This window comes from Tauraco erythrolophus, chromosome 14 (assembly GCF_009769465.1).
Source record: "Tauraco erythrolophus isolate bTauEry1 chromosome 14, bTauEry1.pri, whole genome shotgun sequence".
NCBI classification, from domain to species: domain Eukaryota; kingdom Metazoa; phylum Chordata; class Aves; order Musophagiformes; family Musophagidae; genus Tauraco; species Tauraco erythrolophus.
In genome coordinates this window covers 20,442,994-20,465,981 of record NC_141478.1, presented here as the reverse complement: position 1 = coordinate 20,465,981, position 22,988 = coordinate 20,442,994, and the positions used below count along the sequence as shown (strand labels likewise).

General features: G+C 43.8%; 1 protein-coding gene across 1 annotated transcript in view; it reads right to left on the bottom strand.

Annotated features, from left to right (window-relative positions):
• PSTPIP1 (proline-serine-threonine phosphatase interacting protein 1) overlaps positions 1-21,426 on the bottom strand; it is a 56,158-nt gene extending 34,732 nt beyond the window's left edge. The window contains exons 1-3 of the mRNA XM_086620576.1: positions 21,247-21,426; positions 20,332-20,451; positions 462-562 (exon numbers count right to left, since the gene is read on the bottom strand). Of these exons, the coding sequence (XP_086476702.1) occupies positions 462-562; positions 20,332-20,451; positions 21,247-21,426 (401 nt within the window). The remainder of the gene's footprint in view (positions 1-461; positions 563-20,331; positions 20,452-21,246) is intronic.
• Between the last annotated feature and the right edge of the window lie 1,562 nt (positions 21,427-22,988).

Below are 22,988 nucleotides of genomic sequence, written 5' to 3'. Positions count from 1 at the left end.
AGGGGGTTGTCTTGGGTGTCCGGGAAAGGCTTTTGGTAGCTTTATCTGTATTTGAAAAATGGCCCATTTTTGGTAGTTGCAGGAAACTGAAACTGTGGCAACAGCACGTTCAGAGAGAAAGAAAAATGTGCAAGTCATTTTCTTCCTGTAAAAGGGGAAACTTAGTCACACTGTGGATGTATGTGTTTCCATCTGGTTCTGGACTAATAATGATCTGGGTCTTAATGGAGCTCTGGACTTCTGACCCTTTCAACCTTCTCTTCTCTTCACAAATCTTTGAAATTTCTGTTTGTTATCTACCTTCACAATCACGTCAAAAGGCTAGCATTCCAATCCCTCAGACTTTTCTGAGTAAGCTGGTATCACTACCTAATTTGGAAACAGCCTACTCTTCCTTTCCAGATGCCAAACAGGAGAGAAACCAGAGGCTGTTCACACTTTTTTCACTCTAATTTTCTTACCTCTGCTTGAGCAAATCCTCCACATCTTTGCACATCTTCCTCCCATCCAACAGCCGCTGTACGAGCACCTCATAGCCAGTGTGGAAGGTGAACTCCTTGGACTGAAGACAGAAAGATAAAGAGTTGAGCTGATTCGTGTGCACAGTTTGCAGGTTTACCAGACACCTACTGTCAGTCACATGGAGCAAATTAACTTTCTGGCAAATCCAAATGGACCTTTGGATTTCCCCAGAGCAATGGCAGATGGGGCAGGGCTGAGGGCACAGATATGGGTGAGGTTTCTCTACAGTGAAAAATCTGTAAACGTTTTTGTTAAATCAAGTTCGTTTTTTAATACTGAAAAAGTGAAGTGGGTCACAAATTTTGCTGTGTGGAAAGCAGCACTAGCTATCTTTTTGGAGAAGTCAGGCTTAGCATTGGATGTGGGATCTTTGCAGAGCAGAGATGTGTGGTAGCTCTTAAGGATAACAGCTCCTCTTGCCATACGTTTTCTAACCAGAATGGTCAGAATCAATCACTGCCACAGGACTCTCGCTAAGACAGCAACCCGCTGTCTAGATGCAAGTGGAGAAGTGAAGGGATCTTGTGCTTGTATGACTATCAATACATGGAGTAGTTGTTGTGCCACCCAGTCAGCGGTGGGGTGTTTTAATGGGAGGGTTCATAGCACAGGGAGACAGTTTGCCGTTAGACAGCACTTGGGTTCTGACGTGCTGTTCTGTCTTCCTTTGGGACTGCTGTAACAACTCTTCTCAGCATTGGAATCAGTCCGTCACTAGTGTAAATTCAACACAACAGTTTTTTTTTTTAAAAAAAAAAAAGAAAAGTAAAAGGTAGGCGTGTGGAGAGCTTAGGAATGTGGACACTGGATCTGCAGGAAATTGAAAGTCTGTTTCTGAGACACTCGCCAAGGAGTGCCGCTTCCCTTGCTTTTGCATTCGCCACCCAGTGGTCTGCGCAGCATGTGGGATTCGCTTGTGCCTTTGGGTGGTTTTGCAGCCTGTCCTGCTCCATGGCCCCACATGGCCAATCAGCCAGCCGAGGTGGTCTGTGATTTCCAGCCAGCCGCACTAGACAGGTGAGGTCATGGAGCTGGGTGAAGTTGGCTGCCGCACAGCCAGGACTCTTATCTCCTACCAGGGCTCTGCACTCTGTGAGCCTCAGGGCCATGTTCCTGTGCTGTGGTCCAGGACTGCGGATCCCTCCCCATCACACAAGTCCATGAGTCAGCCTTATCCCTGTTCGTGTGATCCATCAGAGCACACGCCTGTGCATCTCAGACAAAAATATGAGTAATGAGAGGAAAAACAATTAGTCTTGCACTACTTTCATCTTTTTTCCCAACTTCCAGATTGCACCGCAGCAATGGTAAACCAGTCACGGGAAAGTCAGTGCTGCAGAGGAAATGCTGGGAGCCCACAAAGGGAAGGGAATAAAGTCGCCACGTGCTCTAAGTGTGGCACTGGGAGAAGATTTCTGTGTTCTACTCCTGGTCCTCCCACTGACTCACAACAGGATCCAGACAAAGCCATTTCTACTTTGAGAGCCTCAGTTAACCAATACATAGCGATAATGTTATTGAAAATGTAGTGGTGAATGTTATCTGAGCTTTATGTTACAGCATTATGGCAAAACCACGGACTGTGTAACCATAAAGTGAATGAGTATGTTCCTTCCCTCAAGCAGTTTATGTACAATACAAGTGCTTATATATGAACTGAATAGGGTTTACACATCTATCCACTGTCCCCTAAGCAGTTATCGTTTAATAAATGTGTTAGTTTATTGCTTTCCGCCATGACTGTGAAGAAGACAGCTATTTAAGTTTTGGAACTCGGGAAGGATCCTCTGGCCACCAACTGTTGGGACACCTGAGCTGGCAGCTTTGCTTCCTTGTAGCTGGGACTGGAAACAAATAGGGTGAGATCTGGGGATGAATGGTGGTGGTCAATGGCAGCCTCAGTGCTGCTCACCCAGGCCTTAGGGCTTCTGTGGAGATTTGCAGACCTGGAGTGGGTTTTTTTGGCTTCTCTAAGAGCTAGGATAAATTTCTGCAGGTTGTAGTAACGTTTCCAGTGCTACAGTTTCTTGACAGCAGTAATTCCTTCTGGTCTAATGGACACTCTTATCACAAGCAGCGAGGAGAAAGGAAAGACAGGAGGATAATTGTTCATGAGAGACATAGACAAATGCCTCTACCAGCAAAGTTTCTGTACTATAGAGCCAGGCAAGATAATAATGTAGATAAAAGAAGAGGGAGAGAGTCCGTGGATCCGCTGTTATCACTGTTGCAACCACAGGAAAACGATAGGATTGCATATGCTGATCTGATGCTTATGATCACCCCTCAAGAAACAAGATCTCAAAACCAAAACATCAGTTTTCCTAGTGTTTTGTTTCCAAGGGCAAGTTACACACACACATCCCAGGGAGGGATCCTGCTCTGAAATAAATGAAAAGAAACACATTTTTGCCATTCATAGAGAAAAGTTGGAAACGTCCTTGATAATCTCCTGACAATGGACTTGTTGCTTCCTGCCTCTCCCTTTTTTTTTGAGGACATCCCAATGGCAGAAGGCATCGCTGCTGTAAAAAACTCTTACGAACTGCTCTCTCTGCCTGGCAGAAACCATTCTGGTCAGATGCTCCACAACCAACTCACAGCCCCAAAATTTTGATTGTGTATTTCCAGACGCAATTAACTGCATCCCGTAGCTGTGCACATAGCTTCCTTGTCCCAGAAATGCTGTCCAGAGGTAAGTGGAAATACTGTATGGGTTTGTATCCCTCCAGCAGTCAGGCAAACCGCCACAAGCAGCAAAGGGAGAGTGATACACATACTCTAAAGTTACTCTGCCGTTTCTGCTCAACATATCTCTTTGTTTAGCAGATGCTGAAACTTGCTTAAGGTCTTCCCCCACCCTTTTTAAAGTAATGACAGGATGGCAAATTCTGCACGTCTGAGAGAACTACTAATTAAATTCCCTAAATGAAGAATGCAGCACCAACTCGTTATCAACCCACAAACACGCACACGAACACAACAGTATGCCAGGAGTCAGCCTGCTGACCAGCAGCACTTCTAGGGGCCTGATAAAGCTCTCATGGTCCGAATTCAGCCATTTGGACACCTTGCTCTAAGCCATAAAAACGCAAGGGGAAGAAGCAATGCCATATTAAAAACTGCATCAAGGTTCACTCTGCCTCGGTGACCAAGAGAATTAATTTTACAACACATCTAACAAGATACTCTCACACTCTGAGTTAAAGGACCCTTTGTAAGCTACGCTGCCCTGGGTAGCAGAGCCGTGCAGCCTTGCTGGAGCTCTGCAAACAGACTCGCCTCCAGGACGTGCTCTGGCATTTTTACTGGCACTAATGCAAAGGGAACAGGGTAGTGCTGCTCCCCACTGCTCACGACAGATTCTGTGCTCCATCTTTTTGCCTCCCTACTTCCTTACTTCAATGAATTTAGAAAAGCACAAGCCAGATTTTGCTTTTTATAGCTACAGGAATATTTTAGCTCTATTATGTGTATTGAAAGATACCTGTTTAAATGTGAAATCTGCAATAGCACTTGCACGTTCCGAGATCGCAGGCTTTCTGCCGAGCAGGGGACGAGAGTAGTGTCCTCACCGTTCATTCTGTGCACGTGTGTATGACAATTGCAAACCCCCAGTGCCTTACTCCACAGTTTTGCTTTCTGTCTGTTGCCTGTTAACACGAGTAAGACTTGAACTTGTTAAAAATGGAGCCACTGCGCCTGCATCTGAAGGAGAGCTGGAATCTCCTCTGACGGAGGCATCAGTTCCTGCCTGCTAGACTCATCTGGGTTTTGTCCCCGTGGCTGACCCTCGTAGAGGGATTTGGCTCCAGCTAAATGCAAGTCTAAAAAGAATTTTCTACCACAGGCACTCATTTAATCTTTCTTTGTTTTGGAGGGATCCATCTCAAAATTTGCTTTATTGTCCTCACTATGTGTTCCTGATGAGTGTGGAAGCCATATTTCAGAAACCACAGCATCTGACATCTAAAGCAGGGCTGCCTCGGCCTCCCAGGCAACGGACCTGGCTGTGGTCTAAATACAGTGTGCCACGAGCATATCACAGGCTGCAGCAAGGAGGGAGAGGAAATGTAGCCAGGTGATAGCCCAGGTTGAGACAAGTTTAAGCTGCTATCATCACTCACCCTGCAACATTGCTTCTTAATTTCCAACCACAATGTAGTCATAAACCATTTAAGTCTAAGTTTACTTACACAAACATTTCTCTTTCATTTCAACAGCTCTTTTTCTTCTCTCATGTGTTGCCCAACTGCATCCTTTCTCAACCTCTTGAATCCAAACAAATCTCCTTTGCCTTTTCCTGAGATACTGTTTTTTCATTCCATTGATTATCATGTGTTCTTATAGTATCTGTTCAAGGCTGAATAAATCCCTGTTGGACAAGGACGATGCTCTATTATTCCAGTAAAGACTAATGGTGCCTTGTCCTATGGCATTAATGTCTGCTCTCTAAGGAACACTTCTGGTACATCAGTGAATTGTGTTTGCCTTCTTTCACTATCAAATCATACCAGGGGCATCTAACTGAGCTACCACCTATTGATATACCTGCAGTTTTCTCCTTGCCTGCAATTTTACTTAATGAGGTCCCAGAGTATATTGGACCCTTTTGCTGCCGATCTCTTACTCTCATTTTGCACTTTGAAATTTCTATGATTATATGATTCTGTTACCCCAGGCTTGAAGGTTATCGGATACCTCCTGTAGAATATTTCATTCTACCTAGTTGTTTCAACGACAGCTATTTCCAGCTCATTCTTACTGTCTTATGCCAGTATCTCCGATGAATATATTGAATAAAATTTATCCTGAGATCAGCTCTCGAGAACCCTTCCTCCAGCTCAGGCATTTCCATTTTGGCACAAGCAGACAGCTTCTCCCCCAGAACAGTGTCTTTGCCCACTTTACAGTTCTTCTGCTGTGTCTCTTCAGTACTCCTTTGTTTTTCTTCTCTGGTTTCTTAAGGATTTCCTGTGTGGCAAAATAACAGACCCCACATTTTCTCTGTCAAGACAATCAAGGCAGTAAGATTGTATCACATTAAACAACTATCTAGCCTTGATAATCTCTCTTGCCTTTATTCTATTTTTCATTTACCATTTTGTGTTATAATTAGCGTTTGCACTGAATGGTTTTGCAAAGGCTGTTAAAGTCACACTACTCAGCTGGTGCTTGGGCACCTCTCAGCTGGGATTTTGTGGTGATTATAAGAACTAATGAATAGTTCAAGGACTCTTTTATTTTTTTTAAGAAATTTTAAAAAATGCCTTAATTAGATAGTAAGTATATTCGTTAAATGTGTCAAACATCATTTCTTTATAACAAAGTCTAGGTAGTTGCTTGGAAGAGGGTGGTTTGAATCACCACCACTAATTTGTCTCATTGCCAAGAAAGTGCGTCCGCTTAGTCAAAGTGCGTGTGGCTGTGAAAGAGGATTTACTCATTGTTGTTTTAATAAAAAAGATGAGTTAATCTGCATCATCCAACAGACCTATAATAATCACTAGTAAGAAAGTGCTTGTCAAAGGGAGTTCAGTGTTGCAGTCACATTCATGTTGTCCTGAGATTCTTCCATTAATACTTCACATGCACCTTGATCTCTGCGCTGGAGCCCGGGGCTTTTCGTCTCATGGGGAAAATCACAGCTAATGGAGAGGCAGCATCTCCTTCCCTCTCCTCTCCCTCTCCTCTCCTCTTCCTATTTACAAAAGCTGCTTCCCTCCAGTGCAGTGAGCCACACTGTTCCTCCAGAGATGAAAGTAATGTGGAAGGGAGTATATGACTGAAAACCACAAATTTTATACTCTCATTTAACCAGAATAGCTTTTCCTAGAATACTTGAAAGGAGACAAGGGAGACTGCAAAGAGAGGTGTTGACAGTAAGCACACTGGGATACGCTTTCTTCTTTCCATTTCTTTTTCCCTCTGAGGCTTAACGATGCTGCTCCCTCACATTAGCACTTTTCTAAAGAGAAAGGTGCCTCGGGACTGCGCCATCCCATCTGGTAGAAGTCTCTCCATAGGCAATGGTGCAGGTAAACATCGGGAGTTAATTGGGGGCGAGATTATTCACGGCTGGCTCCCAGCTGGTTTCTGCAGCCATGAGGGAGAGACGCTGAGGATTTTGGTTTGGTAACACAGGCTGCAAGTGGGAAGACTGATGGTGTCAGTTCCCTGCCCAGAGGGTAGAAAGTTCAGTATGAAGGTAGCTGGGGGGTGACATAGTTTCTTCTTGCTTCCTGGTGGCCTGAAGCTGAGTAACCTTGTGCTAAGTCCTGTGTCTTTAACTAGCTGAGAATCAGCCTCGCAGCACATCTCTTCTCTGAGCCTGGTGCGGTGGTGTGCTCAGAGGGCACGGCAAGGCTTTTTGAAGAGCAAGCGTCTGCGTTTCGAAGTCACAAGGGTGTTATTGCAATAATATCAAGTGGGAAAGACTAAAATGCTTTGCTGGTTATTGAAGCATGGTTTTGGTGAATAGCTATTACAATTGACTGAACTGAAGGAAAAATATTCAGGCTTGTGTGCAAAACACTCACTAAATTGTACGCCCTTGCATGTCTTACTATTAATATTCAGCAAGTGACGCGAATTGACCGAGTCCTTGCGGCTGTGCTGGAGGAGCTGTGAGCTCTTCTGTTGTGGCTGGTTTTCTTGGAGCATTTCAAACCCCATCCTGGGTCCTGGCTGGCCCACGCAGAACTTTTTTCAGAGGTAGTTTACATACCACAATTCACACCGCTACCTGCTCCTGCAGGATTGTCAGCAGCTTAGCATCTCAGCCGCTTTCCAGCTGAAGTTGTACACCCTGTTTGGTAAGTGCCACTGCAGCTCCACCTCCACTCGGTGCACTGCTCGAGGGAGCTGCAGTTCTGGCTGTCAGCAAAAAACGCCTCTTCCCCAGTGCCTCCAGCTGCAAAGCCTGCTCGCTTGCTTTTTGCAAGGAACTATGTCCTGGGTGGTACACAGGGAGGGTCACCTCCAGGATACGGCACGGCAACAACACTGCCCTGATGGGGAAGAAGGGCTGGGAAAGAAATAACCTCATAGCAGACACTGAGTGCATTGCTCGGTACGTGGCAGGATCGTGCTGAGCTACCGTGGCGATAAAAATAATGTCAAAATCTGCACGTTAACTGATGTGCACACCCAAGGTAGGCCTGAATGCAAGCGGTAGTGGTATGAGTTATAGCATGGCTATCAGGTATTCTTTTAGCCAAACGGTCCTTCATTTAGGAATTATGTGAAATGTATTATCTGCAATTATTCAAAAATTCTTAAAAAACCCCAACACTCTCTCTTAAGTTTGAAAATATTTAGCTATAAAAGTGCATTCCTTGCCTTTGCTCTTAATGGTATTCTCCCAAGGCTTGTATCAGAAGTATTATCAAGATGGGTTTTGGACTGAAAATTATAAACGTTGCTAAATCACTTAAAGTTTTCCTACAGATTTTTCTAAAGAGGAAAAAAAATGAAACAATCTGTTATGAGTATCTTTGGAATTTTTTTTAAATCAAACTTTTTTTGCATCATAACTTATCTTATTTAGTTAAGGTAAGCTCTTGAAAATTTTAGTAAAACAGAAACTTAAGATTCATTTTTCCAGGTTCAAAAATGAAATAACTACTGGTGTGAGGAGGAAGTTTAGAGAGAACAGGAGATGGTGAGTTTTGAATGAGCATCACTCTGCCAATATCTTTTTCAACTGTCAGAAAGAAATCCTTTCTATCCCCAGTTGTATCATACGTGATATGTCAGTCCTGGGTTGAAAGTAAGTTGTTCTGACTGAGTTATATCAATGAATTAAATTGTGGCATCATACCATTGTGTACCGGCGCTGCTTAAAAAGAATGTTTCTGGATCCTGATCTCTTGATCTGCTAGTCTCCTTGCCAAGTGCTCTGACAAGGGCTTAGTATTTACTGTAGGTGAGCAGCAAGCATTTAACAGCTAAGGGTCACACATGATTTATAATGTCAAACTTCATCTGACTGGGCTGGATGTTTTCTGCCATGTCATGGTCTTTCACTGTAATTGAAGCAGTTGTTTTATTTTTTGGTTTGTTTTGTCGTTTTTTTTTTTTTTCCCTGGGATACTTTAAAATTTCCCAGTATTTCTAGGAATATATTCACATGATACCAAGTGTTTTAGGAAGTTTACGGCTCTTTTTCTGTACCTCTCAAGCTATCCTGAAATAAATACTGAAAAAAAAAAAAAAAGAGAGAGCAGTAAGCCCCACTAATCTGTGTATCTGATGTCCAAGTGACTGTTTAAATCCCCACTCCAGCTTGGCTGGGATATTGAGGAGGGGTGCCCGGGCCTTACGTGGCCCTGGTGTGATAAGAAGGGGTTAGTTATTGCTTCCCATTACATGAGGTGCTGTCCTAGCTCTGCTCTACACCAGTGAGACACGAAATAATGGCCTTTTTTCAAAACAAGACCCCACGTTCTCAGCCTGACCCTCTGCTGCCTTGTCCAGGAAATGTGTTAGCACTGAAAACCCAGCTCTGCAACCTCGTTAGTAGGTGAGCACGTCACGGGGGAAGGCCATCGGTGTCCAGAGCAGCATGGCATTGCGGCAGAAGCCTCTAACTGAAACAGTCTCCTCTGAGTGTTGTGTGAGATGGTGTGAGATGAGTCCTTTCCTATAAATTTTCATGCAATGACAAACCAGTTAACGAGTTTAAAAGCGTACTGCTGTACCGTGTAAGACCTCAATTTTCTTCCTGTCTGGAACTGTTGGATCAAAGAGGAATGCCACGGTTACTCGTGCTTTCCAGGATCGAACTGACTACAGAATTTGTACGAACTTATAAAAAACAGTACTTTTTTTCGGAAGTATATAATTTTTCCACATGAGCAGAAAAAAAGCAAGGAAGAGTAGGTGGGCTGGATCTGGCTGTATAACATTTCTGTCATTTTTTGTAAATTCAGTCTTTGCACATTGAAACATAAATATTTGCCAAGGATGTCGGTGGCTACCTTGAGACCTTTTTTTTTGATAATTTCAGGAGTTGACTCGGGCATTTTCGACATGAGGCTTAGTTTGCAATTTCACTGCAGCATGTTACCTAAATCTGCGATGCAGTACTTTTCATGGAGAGCACGCAGCATTTATTGCCAGACATAACATAGGTGTGAACCTTGAATGGGACCTTCAAAAATCAGAAGGGAAAAACCATCCCGTTGGTAGCATTCCAATTGCTGAGCTGCTAGATTGCCATCTCCGCTTCCCCTGGTAACGAAGAAGGCTAGAGCACTTCAGACGAAAGCAGTGATTCTCATCAGGCTTCAATTCTGACAGCAGCTAGGATAGTCAGAAATAAATTGAAATTGAGATTTCACAAACTTCCCAGTAATGTTGCAAAATTGGTGACATTGAGCAAAACAGTAGTTTCGCAGTGGTCTTTTGCTCTCTATGACGTTGTGAGTTTTCTCTGAGAGGGAAGCGGTTGGTTTCGAGTTCTGCAGACAAGAGGAGTTTGCTCCTCAGCTTCCTAAGCCTGTCCTGGACTGCTCATGTGTTATGTATTAGGCATTGTTACCACCATAGCACGTTGTTTGGCTCTCTTCATGTTTTAATCACTCCGTGATTTGCATAGCTACAAAGCCACAGCTGCACAAAAGCCTTCTCAACTTTCGCAGGTGGTTTGTTGACTGGCAAACTCATGGCACACAGGGAATCATAGAATCATAGAATGGTTAGAGTTGGAAGGGACCTCAAAGATCATCTAGTTCCAACCCCCCTGCCATGGACAGGGAAACCCTCCACTACACCAGGTTGCCCAAAGCCTCGTCCAACCTGGCCTTGAACACTTCCAGGGATGGGGCATCTACAACTTCTCTGGGCAACCTGTTCCAGTACCTCACCACCAGACTGCAAAGTCTCGATTCTGGTTTAATAAAAGGACTCTGCTCGTGCTTGTTACCTCCACTTTAGCTTCTCTTCTTAATACTTCAATTAAATAATATTCTGAGAATGCGCAATGTTCCCTAAGGAAGAAAAACTGTCACTTAATTTTTACTCTAAGAATGCAAGATTTTATGGTGGTTTTGTTTTGTTCTGTCTTTCTTTGCATAGCAGTGTTTTTACATCTCGTAACATAATTAATCACAAAATCAATCCTCCAAGTTTTAGCCAGAGGACTGGAGAATGTGACAGTGATCTCTGAACTTTCAGCTTCTTCCAAACGTTACATGGAAGAAGCTTTGCAAGGCATGAACAACGTCAGGAAACGGAATCCTCGTGCTGTGCTTTTTCACAAGAACACCTTCATGCTGAGTAGGACAAGAGCATCTCACTTAATTTTGAGACACTGCCATTTATTGTTTTATTCCAAGTGTCTTGTATTGTAAAGCAGCCAGGGAAAACCATGCACCCTCTCTTGAATTGTACATATTCTGCCAGGCTGGTATCATACTTCTATTTGCCCATTGCCGCTAGTTTTCACTGACTTCAGCCTTGACCTGAAGTTCCTGCTGGTGGGGGTCTCAGGATGTTTCTGACCACCTCCAGGACATGGCATGCGCCTACTGCATAGCAGTTCAGACCCCTGACTTCTGTGCTAGGGGAAAGGGGCCAGCAGCCAGATGTGCGTCAGAAGAAAAATTGTGACAAAAAGCTAGGAATCCATTCAGGAAATTCAGATAAAACAAACCTCTGGAACACCTTTGTGATGGGGATAGTGAGAAATGGGACAGGAGGAAGAAAAATCCCTCACTAGTTTTAAACCAGAGCTTGTTGTGACTATATGACACAGGTTTGAGGTGGCAGCATCTCTTTATATTTTCTCCATATGATGACTTTAGACACAGTTAAATCCATAAAATAAGGTGGCTTCTTCCTGGGAGCCAACAGAGAGGCCCAATGCGAGCGTTTGCACCTGCCTCTCATAAAGCACAGCACTGTTTTGCCTTCCTGACTCCGACAGATAAATGGTCAATGGTGAAATCGGATGTTACTACAGTCTCTTATTCAATAACATTAGCTATGCAAGAGAAACTGGAAGTAAAATAAGGAGAAATAGAATCTGAAAAGTAGAGGACACTTCTGTTTTATGCAAAATAATGGTCAGAGTTTATTTTTGTTTCTATTCCTCTTTAGTTCATCCGCTTCCAGGTCTCTTTTGTAAGAGAGCTCCTCTCCTCCTGCAAACACTGTGGGCTCAGTCCCAGACCGCTGTGAGCGGAGCAAGGTGAAATGACCCTGATCTGCTGAGGACAGAGACAATTGTTCAGAAAGTCATATAGAGCCACTGAAACCAGAACTGCTTAGCTGGCACATTAATTCGTTAAAAAGCCCCTGTGTGTCTTTCTCCTCTCTGTCTTAGAAAACTCAGAATTCTTTCTTGCTAGTCCTGAAAAATGCACTGAATACAACGTACTGCTGCACCCACGCTTTCTGCTTCCCCTGTAAGCTGAGCCGGGCGTTTTGTTGGTAGTCTTTCCTGGCATGTAGGGAAGGGGTAAAGCTTCAGGAAATCTTCCCAGAGTCTTGCTGTACAAGGGAAATGAATGAAAGATTTAGTTCGTTTCTTAGTGAGGATTATTCCAATAGCTACATATTACCATTTCCATTTTACAAGAGATCTTCACCACCTAAATAATAATTTTCAACATATCCTGTTACTCAATATGATGCAACATATTCTTATCTTCCATTAGTATGGTGTATCACAAAGTGCTGGAGAATTGTGCAACCCAACAGAAGAAAATCAACTTTAGGCTTTTAGAAATTCTTAGAAGGGGGTTTCGTTTAAGGAAACTCAAGCAGTCGGTGCAGGTGGGACAACTGTGCCAGCATTACATTTTCTTCTGGGAGGCGTTTCGCTGTGGCTGCTGCCACTTGCATAAATTTCTCTCCTGCCTTATACAAAAATAATTTAAAATGGATTCATTATGGGTTTTTAGGAATTGCTGAATCAATGAGGTATTTAGCTGGATGTACCTTCTTTCTGCTGCAAGCTCCTAGGGTATGGAAAATTGGCAAGATTTACCTAACAGGCTGCACGCTAAGGGATTGTACCAGCATAGCTACTTTTGAACCCTTTGAGCTGTTGCATCAGCCTGACTGTCATGTACAGGGTGCCTGTTCCCTCAAAACTGCCTTGTCTTTTAACCAACAAGAATAAAACTCTTGTTCTACATGCAAAGAGCCTCAGCATTATCTGCCTTAGAAGTGTTTTATGTTCTCATGAGCTTCTCGTCTATGAAATGAGTGACTGTCTCTTCCAGAGAAGGGTGGGAAACAGTTTTCTTGCCCTGCAAATTTATATAAGGTTTTAAAAGTCCACATTTCACCACCACTTGGCAACAGCAGCAACAGAAAACAACAACAAAAAGGCTTTTCCATTGATATAAAGACTAAACTTGCTCTGAATCGAGCAGATCTGATTGAGATATCCCACTGCCTAAGCTGGCACACTACCCACCATCTGCTGTCAATGTAGGGAGGAGGAATTTTATTTTGAACTCTCCTTTCTCTCGCTGCTTTACTTGTGGATGAAATCTACTGGAGTGGAGGGAAGGCAAGCCTGTACTCCAGGCTGTGGGCAGGGTAGACTGTGGGTAATGAGATCTCCAGCTCCTGTTCCAGACTACATCTCCCCCCTCAGAGTTCCCAGGACTCCAGAGTGCTGGGCTTTATGAGTTTGGTCTCATCTTCCCCTCTTTGGTTAGAAATTTCACCTTAAACCTCCATCTCCACAGGGAGCCTTCACCAGATGTGAACTTTTGCATAGAAACTCAGCTTTATCTTTTAAAACAGCTCCCCTACTTCCAGTAAAACTATGTTTTCCTGCAAAAAAGGTTTCGTTAAAAACATGAGTCCTAACCAAATGTGCGGCCAGGATCTTTCAATGGCAGATGCCTCCTTTCCTTCTGGTGCTCCTGGGGGTTTCCATCCTGCTGAGCAGCAGCCCTCAGGGCTGTTCGTCAGTTCTGACTTAATAACCCTCTGGTAATTACAGCACCTATTGCCAATAGGATGAAGTGATGAGACACAGACCTCGGTGTTGTTGACCATCTATTTTCTTTTTTCCTTTACCCCCTCTCTTTATTTTCTGTTTTTCTTTCCTTTTAGGAATTCATTAGGCCTGGACAAATTGAGAGCAACACCAAATCGCACCTTGGTTTGAAAAAATGTTACTTTAAAGGAAAAAAATCTTTTGTGTTTGTTTATTTGCTCTGAATGGAACAACAGAAGCTGGTATCTCTAAGCTAGCCTGAGCTGGTCAATTTTTGCTTAATTCTCAAGAGGAGGTAGTCATTGTCTTTCATTTCAAGCAAAAATGAAGTTGCACCAAGAGTGTTTTACTAAGAGCTATGGAACTTTTCAATTCCTCAATCTCGTTCAGTGACATTTTTCCACCATTTTGAAGAAGTTTTAAGCTCCATTTATAGTAAGGGAGCAATTCTTTGGGGAACTGAAAAGCTGTTGGGATCTAAGTGCATATTTTCAACACATTTTTTTTTTCTTAACCTTAATACATTGAGCAGTGGCGAGTGATCTCCGTGCAAAGCCATGCCCTCGAGCCCTCACGTCGTCCCATCCTCAAATCCCCAAATTCTTGCAGAACAACACAGCGAACTTTGTACGTTATTGAACTGTGGCTGCTGAGAAAAGTTTCATTGCAAAACTTAGATTAAACAGGAGATGAAACACATGCTTTCTGTGCCATCTGCCAGCCAGAATCTACCTTAGCGCAGTATGGCATGAAAACAAAATCAGAAAAAAGGTCTTTTTGAGCTAAAAGGAGCTGAAGAAAAACAAACAAACAAAAAATCTGTTTATGAAGCTGTCTAATTTGCCTTCCATGCAAGTATGCACCGAGTGTAACTGGACTGAAATTCCACTGAGCCTGCAAAGCAACCCAAGGTCAGTGTCCCCAGTCCGAGACTGTAAACTCTGAAGAAAGAGAAGCAGTGCAACTCCGCACCGCTGCGCTGCGGGCGTGCAGGCCTTGTGGGAGGAAAGGGATGGGTCATGAATCACCCAGTCCTGCAAGGAAAAAATATGTTGAAATGAGATTCACAGGGAGAATCCGAGATTCAGCCTGGAGAATCTGTCATGGGCGGAGAGGCTGAGAGCTGGGATTGCTCAGCCTGCAGAAGAGATGGTTCAATGTACAGATGTACAGTGTGCAGATGTACAAATACCTGGTGGGAGGGAGTAGGGGAGATGGAGCCAGGGATTCTCAGTGGTACCCAGTGACAAGGCAAGAGGGAATGGGCACAAACTGAGATTCAAGAAGTCCTGTTTAAGCATAAGAAGGTTTTTTGTTCTAACGGTAGTGAGACACTGGAAAAGTTTGCCCAGAGAGGTTGTGGAGTCTCCATCTTTGGAGACAGATACACAAAACATGGTGCTGGGCAAGCTGCTGTAGCTGGCCCTGCACCAAGCAGCGGGTCGGCTGGACAATCTCCAGAGGCCCCTTCCAACTTCAGCTGTTCTGTGACTCTATCATCCCAAAATGCACCTCAACAGGCTGCTTTAGCAAACTAGAGGACATCCTCTTTGATCTTTGCATGAAGTGCTGTTGCAGATCCACAGGATGCATTTCAAGCCATGTGTGACAAATACTCGTTTCAATCTAGGTGGTGTTCATTAGATGTGTCTGTGTTCTTCCGGGTGAAAAGAGTCAGTGACTCACCTATTCCATGTTTAAAATGAGTGTTCATGGCACAGTTAATGTTGGCATAAATAAGAATCCTCTGTTTCTCTGAGCCCAAGAGAAACCAAACAACTTGTGCAGAACAGGAGAGATCAAAACAAAGTAGATATAACTGTGTAAAAATATTAACAGAATTGTCACAGCGACTTCATAAATCAACTAATTTAAGCAGTTAAAACCCCTGGATAAGGCACTCAGTTGCAGCATGGTCATCAGAAAATTTTAATAAAATGTCATTACTTAACTATCTAATATTTCAATTGCTGACCTAAAATAAGCTTTCTGTAAACCCATTAATCTACCTGATCTGGAAAGCCTTCTGTGGCCTTAGGAACAGCCCACTGAGTTTAAACCTCCCCCAGATACTCTTCCTCCTTGTAGGGAAGCTGCTAAGCCTGACATGCCACATGCAGGCCATAACTGAGCATATAACCAAAAGTTGCAAATGTAAAACTCTAGTCCTTCCATTTGAGCTCATCATCAAGGAAATGAACCACCCTAAATACGTTGTACTTGATTCCTCATAGACCCTCCTAGGTGCTGTTTTAGGAATACAGGAGATGGAAGCAGACGTTGACGTGTTTGCCTCGCTATCGGTATCTGTGCTGGGAGTGTTAGTTCATTCGAGCTTCATTTTAGCAGTTGTGCTCTGCTCAGAAGTGATTTGCAAAGTACCATTGTTTCCATAGCCACAACAACTAATCAGGTTTCCTACTTGTGATTTCCTGTGGTTTCAATGACTGTTGTGAGGTTTCATCCCCCTTCACAGGTGCGTCTCATTGCCCCTGTGAGCTAAGTGTCCTTCCCAGATCAGCTCGGGGGATGTAGGAAGAAATTACGTGTAAAAAAAGAATAGAGCAACCTCATCTGTGGAGGTGAAGTTGACCTCACAACAAACACAGACATCAGCTGGGCAATTGGTTCAATTTTTCCAAGTTGGTTCCTCCATTATTCCCCATTTCCGCGCACGCTCACCAGTATGACTTGCCCTGGATGTCAGCAGTGCCACAGCCATACATCTGCCTCTAGTCACGCTTTCTGCAGTCTGGAGAGATGCAGCAGGTACCGACACCAGAGCCTGGCCCGTCTGTGCACCAACATATGGTGAGATTATTGATTGAAACTTGCCTTGTGTCGGTAGATACGGATACAACTGGTGCAACCCAATCGAAACGAAACTTGGTGGGGAACCGCTCGCAAAGCAGAGATGCCAGCACGAAAGGTTTGGCAGCCGCCTCCTTCTCTGCCCGAGCTCAGCCGTGCCTCGGGCACAGGGGCTGGCAGGAGCCCTCACCAGCCCCGCTTCCTCCCTCCCAACAAACCTGCCCGGTCCCACTTCCTCCGCACAGACCTGCTTCAGAACAACAGGCCCTGCAAAACTTAACCTCTACAGGAAGGCAGGGTAGCTCCTGGTATAAAAAAAGACTTCCTTTTTAAGTGAAACAGTTGATATTGTATTTCTGCAGTATATCGCCTAGTAAGTCTAGAAAATAGTTTCACTGTGATTCCACTCTGTGACTTCTTCATCCCTGCACTCTTGTGCCACAGTTAAGAGTCTCATTAGAAGTTAAATTAGTTATGAAACTAAATACATCTTTTTTGGTATATGTAATATACCCCTGTGTGAAAAAGCTACAGTAACAGTTGAGAGGTTCATCTATGAAGTCAACTTTGCACTGAACCTGGTGTAGAATATAGTCTGAAGTGAAACCAGGAAAGATTAGAAAAGTATCTTTGTTTGTAACAGGGGAAAGTGCTTCCCTGGCTCCCACTGCCGCAGGGTCTGACCGTAGTCACAGGTTCTGCAGAGGCAGCAGTGTGGTACCGAGCAGTCCGCAGCAGGCCAGGGAGGCAAATCTTGCCATCTCATCTTCCAGCCCTGCATTGTATTTGCTGGCCCATCTCCAGCTCACTCGTGCTTTTAAATCCCAGCTGTGAGAATCCATAAATCCTGAGCTTATCCCACAGCTGAGAATGAACAAGCCGTTCAAAATTGAAACTTTTTTTTCTTTAAATCCTAAGTGTCTTAGGAGCCCGTGACACATTTTTGGAATTGGCTTGGCCGCTTGAGTTTGGTTCGGCTGCCTGAGGGAGCAGATTTGCTCCCACTCAACTCTGGGCATTTTAGAGTCTGCCCCAAAACCAAACACCTGCTTTGAAAGTCTTCCTCACTCCCCCTTCCCAGGTGGGTAAGGCAAAGCCGGTAACTGATGCCAGTGAGCACCTACCTACCTTTTGGCCAGAAATGGCTGCGTTTCACAAAGCTGCAACTGGAGTGTTGAGCAGTGTGTTGGAGAAAAACAAAACAGAAGGAAAAGGCAGTGACAAGAATTTCAGAGCAAAAGCAAACGATGAATACAAGAACACAGAATGACAGAGACTCAGTATTTGGAACAGAAGGGGAAAGGTTTTTTTGGTTAGTGGTTTTTTGTAACAAAAAATGTAGTATTACTCAGATGGCTGCCTAGTAACATAACCCCATGAACATGAAGCTTGACTGTATCGCAGACGTACTCCCCATTAGCATGGGAATTTACCTCCCTGTCTAATAGGATGCTAGAGAAGACAGGTAACATCTGTTACATTTGTACAGCAGCCCAGCAGAATATTAATCCATTAGCAACTGCCCTGCACTGGCCATTGAAACCGATTTGTATTTTCATTTCACTAATATTTTCCAAAAAATATGATCAGATGATAGAAAACTTCTACTAAGGAGCACATTTTAGTAGAGGTTTTGAGTAACTTTCCCTTAAACCATTACAGAGTGTGTGGAGGATATAAACCCAAAAATTGTAGGTAAAAAATATACTAGTTTTAGCCCAGGCCATGACACAAAGAAAATGAAAAAAAAAAATAGCACAAGGGTGAAACTTTTAGTATAGTACTATCACTGCTACATTTAGTAGAGGAAAATAGAGATGAAAACTTACACCTGTTATGAGCAACAACTTGCATTTTCCTGGAAGACATCACCCTTTTCTCATGAAGTTTGAGGAACTCTGGAGAGGAATGAATGATGCTTTTTCTCTGCTAGTAGGGCAAGATCTGTTGCTTTTAGGGTTTCTTTACATACTTTACATTGTGATAGGTACTGAAGAAACTTCTGCCTATCCAAAAGTTTACTGGTGCTAAGTGCTAGTGTATACCTTGCCGGGATGAATTACAGGAACGGGGTGCAGTGGTGTCCTTAGGCAGGTCTTAGAGCTCAGGGATGTGTATCGAGTGATCTACTATGGTGCAGATATACTTTTTGTTTCTTAATCTTAAAGACAGTTTCCATTCATTGTACAAATTGAAAAAAGGAGATAATTGCTCACTGAAGCAAACCGAGCAAATGTGTTTCCTTCTCACTAATGGACACAACAAAACCTTATGAATGCAAAAGTAATTGCTGATCTTGCGAGTTGGGGGACAAGCTGTACGCTTTTGTCACGTTGTGCAATATCCTGTAAGTTTTCATTTTAGAAAACTTGTTATTGCAAAGCTAAAACTACCATCCTGCAAACAGATATATTTCTGCCCTGTTAATGAAGCTTGGCGATGCAATGTTTCCAGCCAAACAATATTAAAAAAACCCAGATGCTTTCATTTAAGGAAGGTGTTAGCTTCAAAGCCAAGCAAGGATTATAGTCATGTTAAAGTCACCAAGGACAGGAGAGAAGTTTAGGGAAGAAGAGCCATAAAGAACTGGCCTGGCCAGATTGTCACACCCTAACCATCCAGTCCGTGGAGCAAGCCTGATTTATTCTCGCTAAAAAACACGACCTTGAAAAGCAAATATATCAAATGTACCAGTTCTGGAGATCAGATGGCACATTTTCGAAATGCAAAAGCTGAAGCTCTCAGAGTAGCACTGACTTGCAGTTGTCCTACCCCGTGTGTTGGACTATGCGGATAGCAGCTGTATGAAAGAGGAGGCATGGGCATGGAGAACCTCGTGTAGGTGTGGTTGGGCACAGTTAGGGTTAACGTCAAAATTAACTTTTGTATTTCCTCATTACTTGTTTTTTTTTTTTTTTTTAACTGTTCAAATGTGGTACTAGAGTGGGGGCAGGGAGGGCTTCCTGGAAGTGCTGAGAGGAAGGTGGTTCACTGAAATGTGTTCTTGCGTCTGCCCATCTATTTCATACCAAGAGGGTTTACCCTGAAGGGCGGGTGGGTAGGAAAAAAGCACAAGCAGCAAACACTGCTTTGTTCCAGGGGCTGTTCTACTCGGCCTGACAGGAAAACAGCAGGAAGAATTTATATGCCTTCATGTCTTTAAGTCAGTCCCAGGTACTGGAAAAACGATTGCCCAGACAAGAGGCAACTGCATGATGTCCTGTTTACCCAGCTCTGCAACGTTAGAATTTTGCTGTTGGGTTGGTTTTTTTTCCTTAAAACATCCACTCCAGAAGCAATTGCAAGAGAATCTCAGATTACCCTTGAGAGAGAAATAACTAGGGTCTTTTTACCTTGTAACTGCAGAGAAAGAGCTTGAAAACAAGACATCAAGAGGTTCTTCAACTGAAAGTCAAATAACAAGAACAAAGCATATCTACTTGTTTTAGTATTTGCAGTTTTTATGCCAGTTGTGAGTGTTTGGGCTTAGTTCCCGAGCGTCACTGCTGGTTCTTTCTACCTGTGCTGCTGTTATGACTCCTGGGCACCTACCTGCCTCATGCATGCCCTTCTGCACCCAAAAGCAGGCATGGCCTCTCTGGGTGAGCAGCATTTGCTCTACAAGCAAACACGAGAGAACTCAGACTGTAATTAGGAACAGTTCATCTGCTCTGGGAGCCGCTCCCAAAGCTGAGCACACTCGCTGCGAGCAAGGTGCTCTTAGCACTGTGAGCCAGACAAACCCGTGTCCCTTTCAAAAGCAGTTTCTGGACCTAGCACAGGAATGTCCATTGTTTTCTGTGGACTAGATATATTCTTTACAATGCATCCTTCTGCCAGGGATCAAACGCTTTACACTGCCCAACAGTGTGGTTTTGCTTGGAGGCAAATTTGGTTTTTCACTAAACTAAATTTAGTACACAGAAAAGTATTAAATTAGTTTTAAACTATACATAGAACCAAGCTGCATTTAAAAATATTTTTAAAATACGGATATATTGAATATAGGAAACATTTAAGAAATGCTCACTTACCCAAAAAGCATCTTTAAACTGCAGCTGTGTCATTATTATGGGTCTGTGGAAGAGGAGGAATCCTTCAGCAAGTTCGCTCTCAGACGGGAGCAGCAGCAGCCCCAACCCTGAGCCTTGTTGCTATACCCAGCCGGAGCAGAAAGTGAAGCACATCCACAGACCTGTCACTTCTGAAGTCAAGCTGGTGAAAAATAGCATTGGGCAGTTTCAGGTGGCTCAGCGTAATGGTCTATGGCTTTGAAGGGACAGAGGGGAAAAAAAAGCTCTTGCTTACACACGGAGACATGCAGCCACTCAGCACCCTAACCCCAAACCTGTTTCTCTTCTGGTAAACAGTTAATATTGAAATGAGGAAGCAAGGAGATGTCAAATGATGTCAGGCTGCTCCTTGCCATGTATGCATGTGAGCGCCGGCAAATTTAAAAAAAAAAAAAAGTAGTAAAATCCAGTGATATGATTTGATCAGCTACAGGAGGAGAGAGAGCAATTAAAAAGCAAAGGAAACCAGCACAATACAAAGAGATAAGCTGGGGAGGAAATTAAAAGTCAAACTACCACATAATGCTGTGGTCTTACAAAGAAAAAGAAGCAAAAGAAATGCATGTGCCACGTTTCTCTTGTACTTTCTTGGGTTGGCAGAGGCCCGTGTGTTTGCACACGGGAAGTGTAGCTCAAAGTTGCATTTTGCAACTGAAAAGGCTTTTCAAGGCTCTGATTAAATTAAGGATGCTGTAAGGTGTGCAGGTGTCTGCACATTTTTAGATACCTGTATGTCTATATAGAGAAAATTTCTGATTTGCATCCCCTTATGTAAATGTTTATATGAATGAGCAAGATATGTGAGAATCAGAAGTAAAATCCATAATCTTGAAAAGACTTGTGATCAGAGAGCTAAGACTTTATTAGCACCAGGACCTGAGGCAAAGCTTCGCAGACATCTGGACCGGCAGTGCCCAGCACCACACCCAGTCCAGCGCTGGCATCAAGTGTTTCAAACAGCTGGTTAAATAACCGAGCTGTTACCATGCAGCTGCAAATAATTGATGATAAGGTAACACGTCCAACACTTCCATGAAACCTCTTCAGAATACCCATCCTGCCAGTGAGGTTGCCTCTGTTGGCTTCCTTAGGATGTTTTAAGGATTCAGTGTTTTTAAATACCGACTGGCATTTTCAGAGGGTAGGGAAAAAACCTCCAGCCATGGATTGCTATGCAAAACTGTGTCCTTCCACACCAAGAACATCTCAGGACCGAGGCAGCTATAACTAATTAATGTTGCTGCTGGTGCCTGGGTCTTGCTTCTTTCTTACTGTCCCTGCAGCACCAGCCACAGGGCAGATTAGTGGTGAGAAAGTCCCACAACTTGGCTGAGCTGCAGCGAGGCACAGAGATCTGCAGAGAGATCTGCAGCCGTCGGTGGCTGGCGTTATCGGTAGTCACTCCGTGAGCAATTTGCAGCTGGTATTTTAGAGAACTGGCGACATTTCCTTCCTGATGGTCTGAAAGAAAACAGGGAATATGCAGAGACTTTGAAAGGGAAAATGAAGGGCAAGCAAAGGAGGGCAAAAGAGGGAGTTTGTTGGGCCAGAGGAGTGAAACTCCTTTGATTGTCATGAGTGGCAGGAAAAAAGCACCATGGCATGAGAGAGGGAGAACAAGAAATGTACAGATTCACTCGCAGAGAGTGCTGAGGAGGAATGAGTGAAGCTTTCTTCCACAAGGCAAGGTTCCCTGAGAAAATGTATTTTGAGGCCATGGGCACTAGTCATAATGCTTGATCTGTAAACAAAAAAAAAAAAAAAAGAAGAATCTTTCAAAGAATATTTTATCTCAGCCTTTCTAAACCTAAATGTTTCCTCTTACTATTTCCAGATTACAGCTTTGTTTTGAAACAGATAGCTTTGCGGCTCTTGGGTTCATAAAAATGTATCGAGCACATTTTGGCCTTCCAAAATGATATGCTGCTTTCTTATTATTTTTAGTTTGGCCTCCAACCAAAAAGCCAATTATTAGATTGAACCTCAGGCTGAGCTCTGTGCCTGAGTCTGTCCCACCTAAGAGTGCTGGTGTAGCACAGTCACCTCCCTTGGGAGCAGCCAGGGACGCCTCTCTGTATCCCACAACCACGGGCAGGTAGCTCCGGGCTGTGGAGGAGTTCATCTCTTACCGTTGGCTGCAGAAGAGCCCAGACCAACCGTGTTCCTAGTCCAGGTCTTTTGATGAGCTGTCGGAAGTTAGCTGGTGTGAGTTGTAACCCCTGGCTCTGATGAAGCAGAGCTGTTGGGCAGCCACTTGATTTGGAGCCACCACAGCTCACATGTCCCAGTGTTGCTGGGTTATGTCTAGAGGGTGCTGTGCCTTGAGGGGGCAGTCAGGCTTTGCAGGGCTCTGGAAGAGGGAGCAAATTATCCCAATTTTGTTGTTGAAGAAACCGAAACCTATAGCAAACAGTCCTGGCAAACGTGTCAGTGCTAGAGGTGAAGGCCTGGGACGGGGTTAGTGGGATGCTGACGAGGGAGTCTTCTCCAGGCAGTTGTGCTTTGCAGGTGCCAAGGTGTGAGTAACACATCGTCAGGCAGCCGTGCTGGCATCGGGCACAGAATCCATAGCCCCACGCTGCTTATTTCCTCTGCACGCAGCAGCACCACCTCCGCTT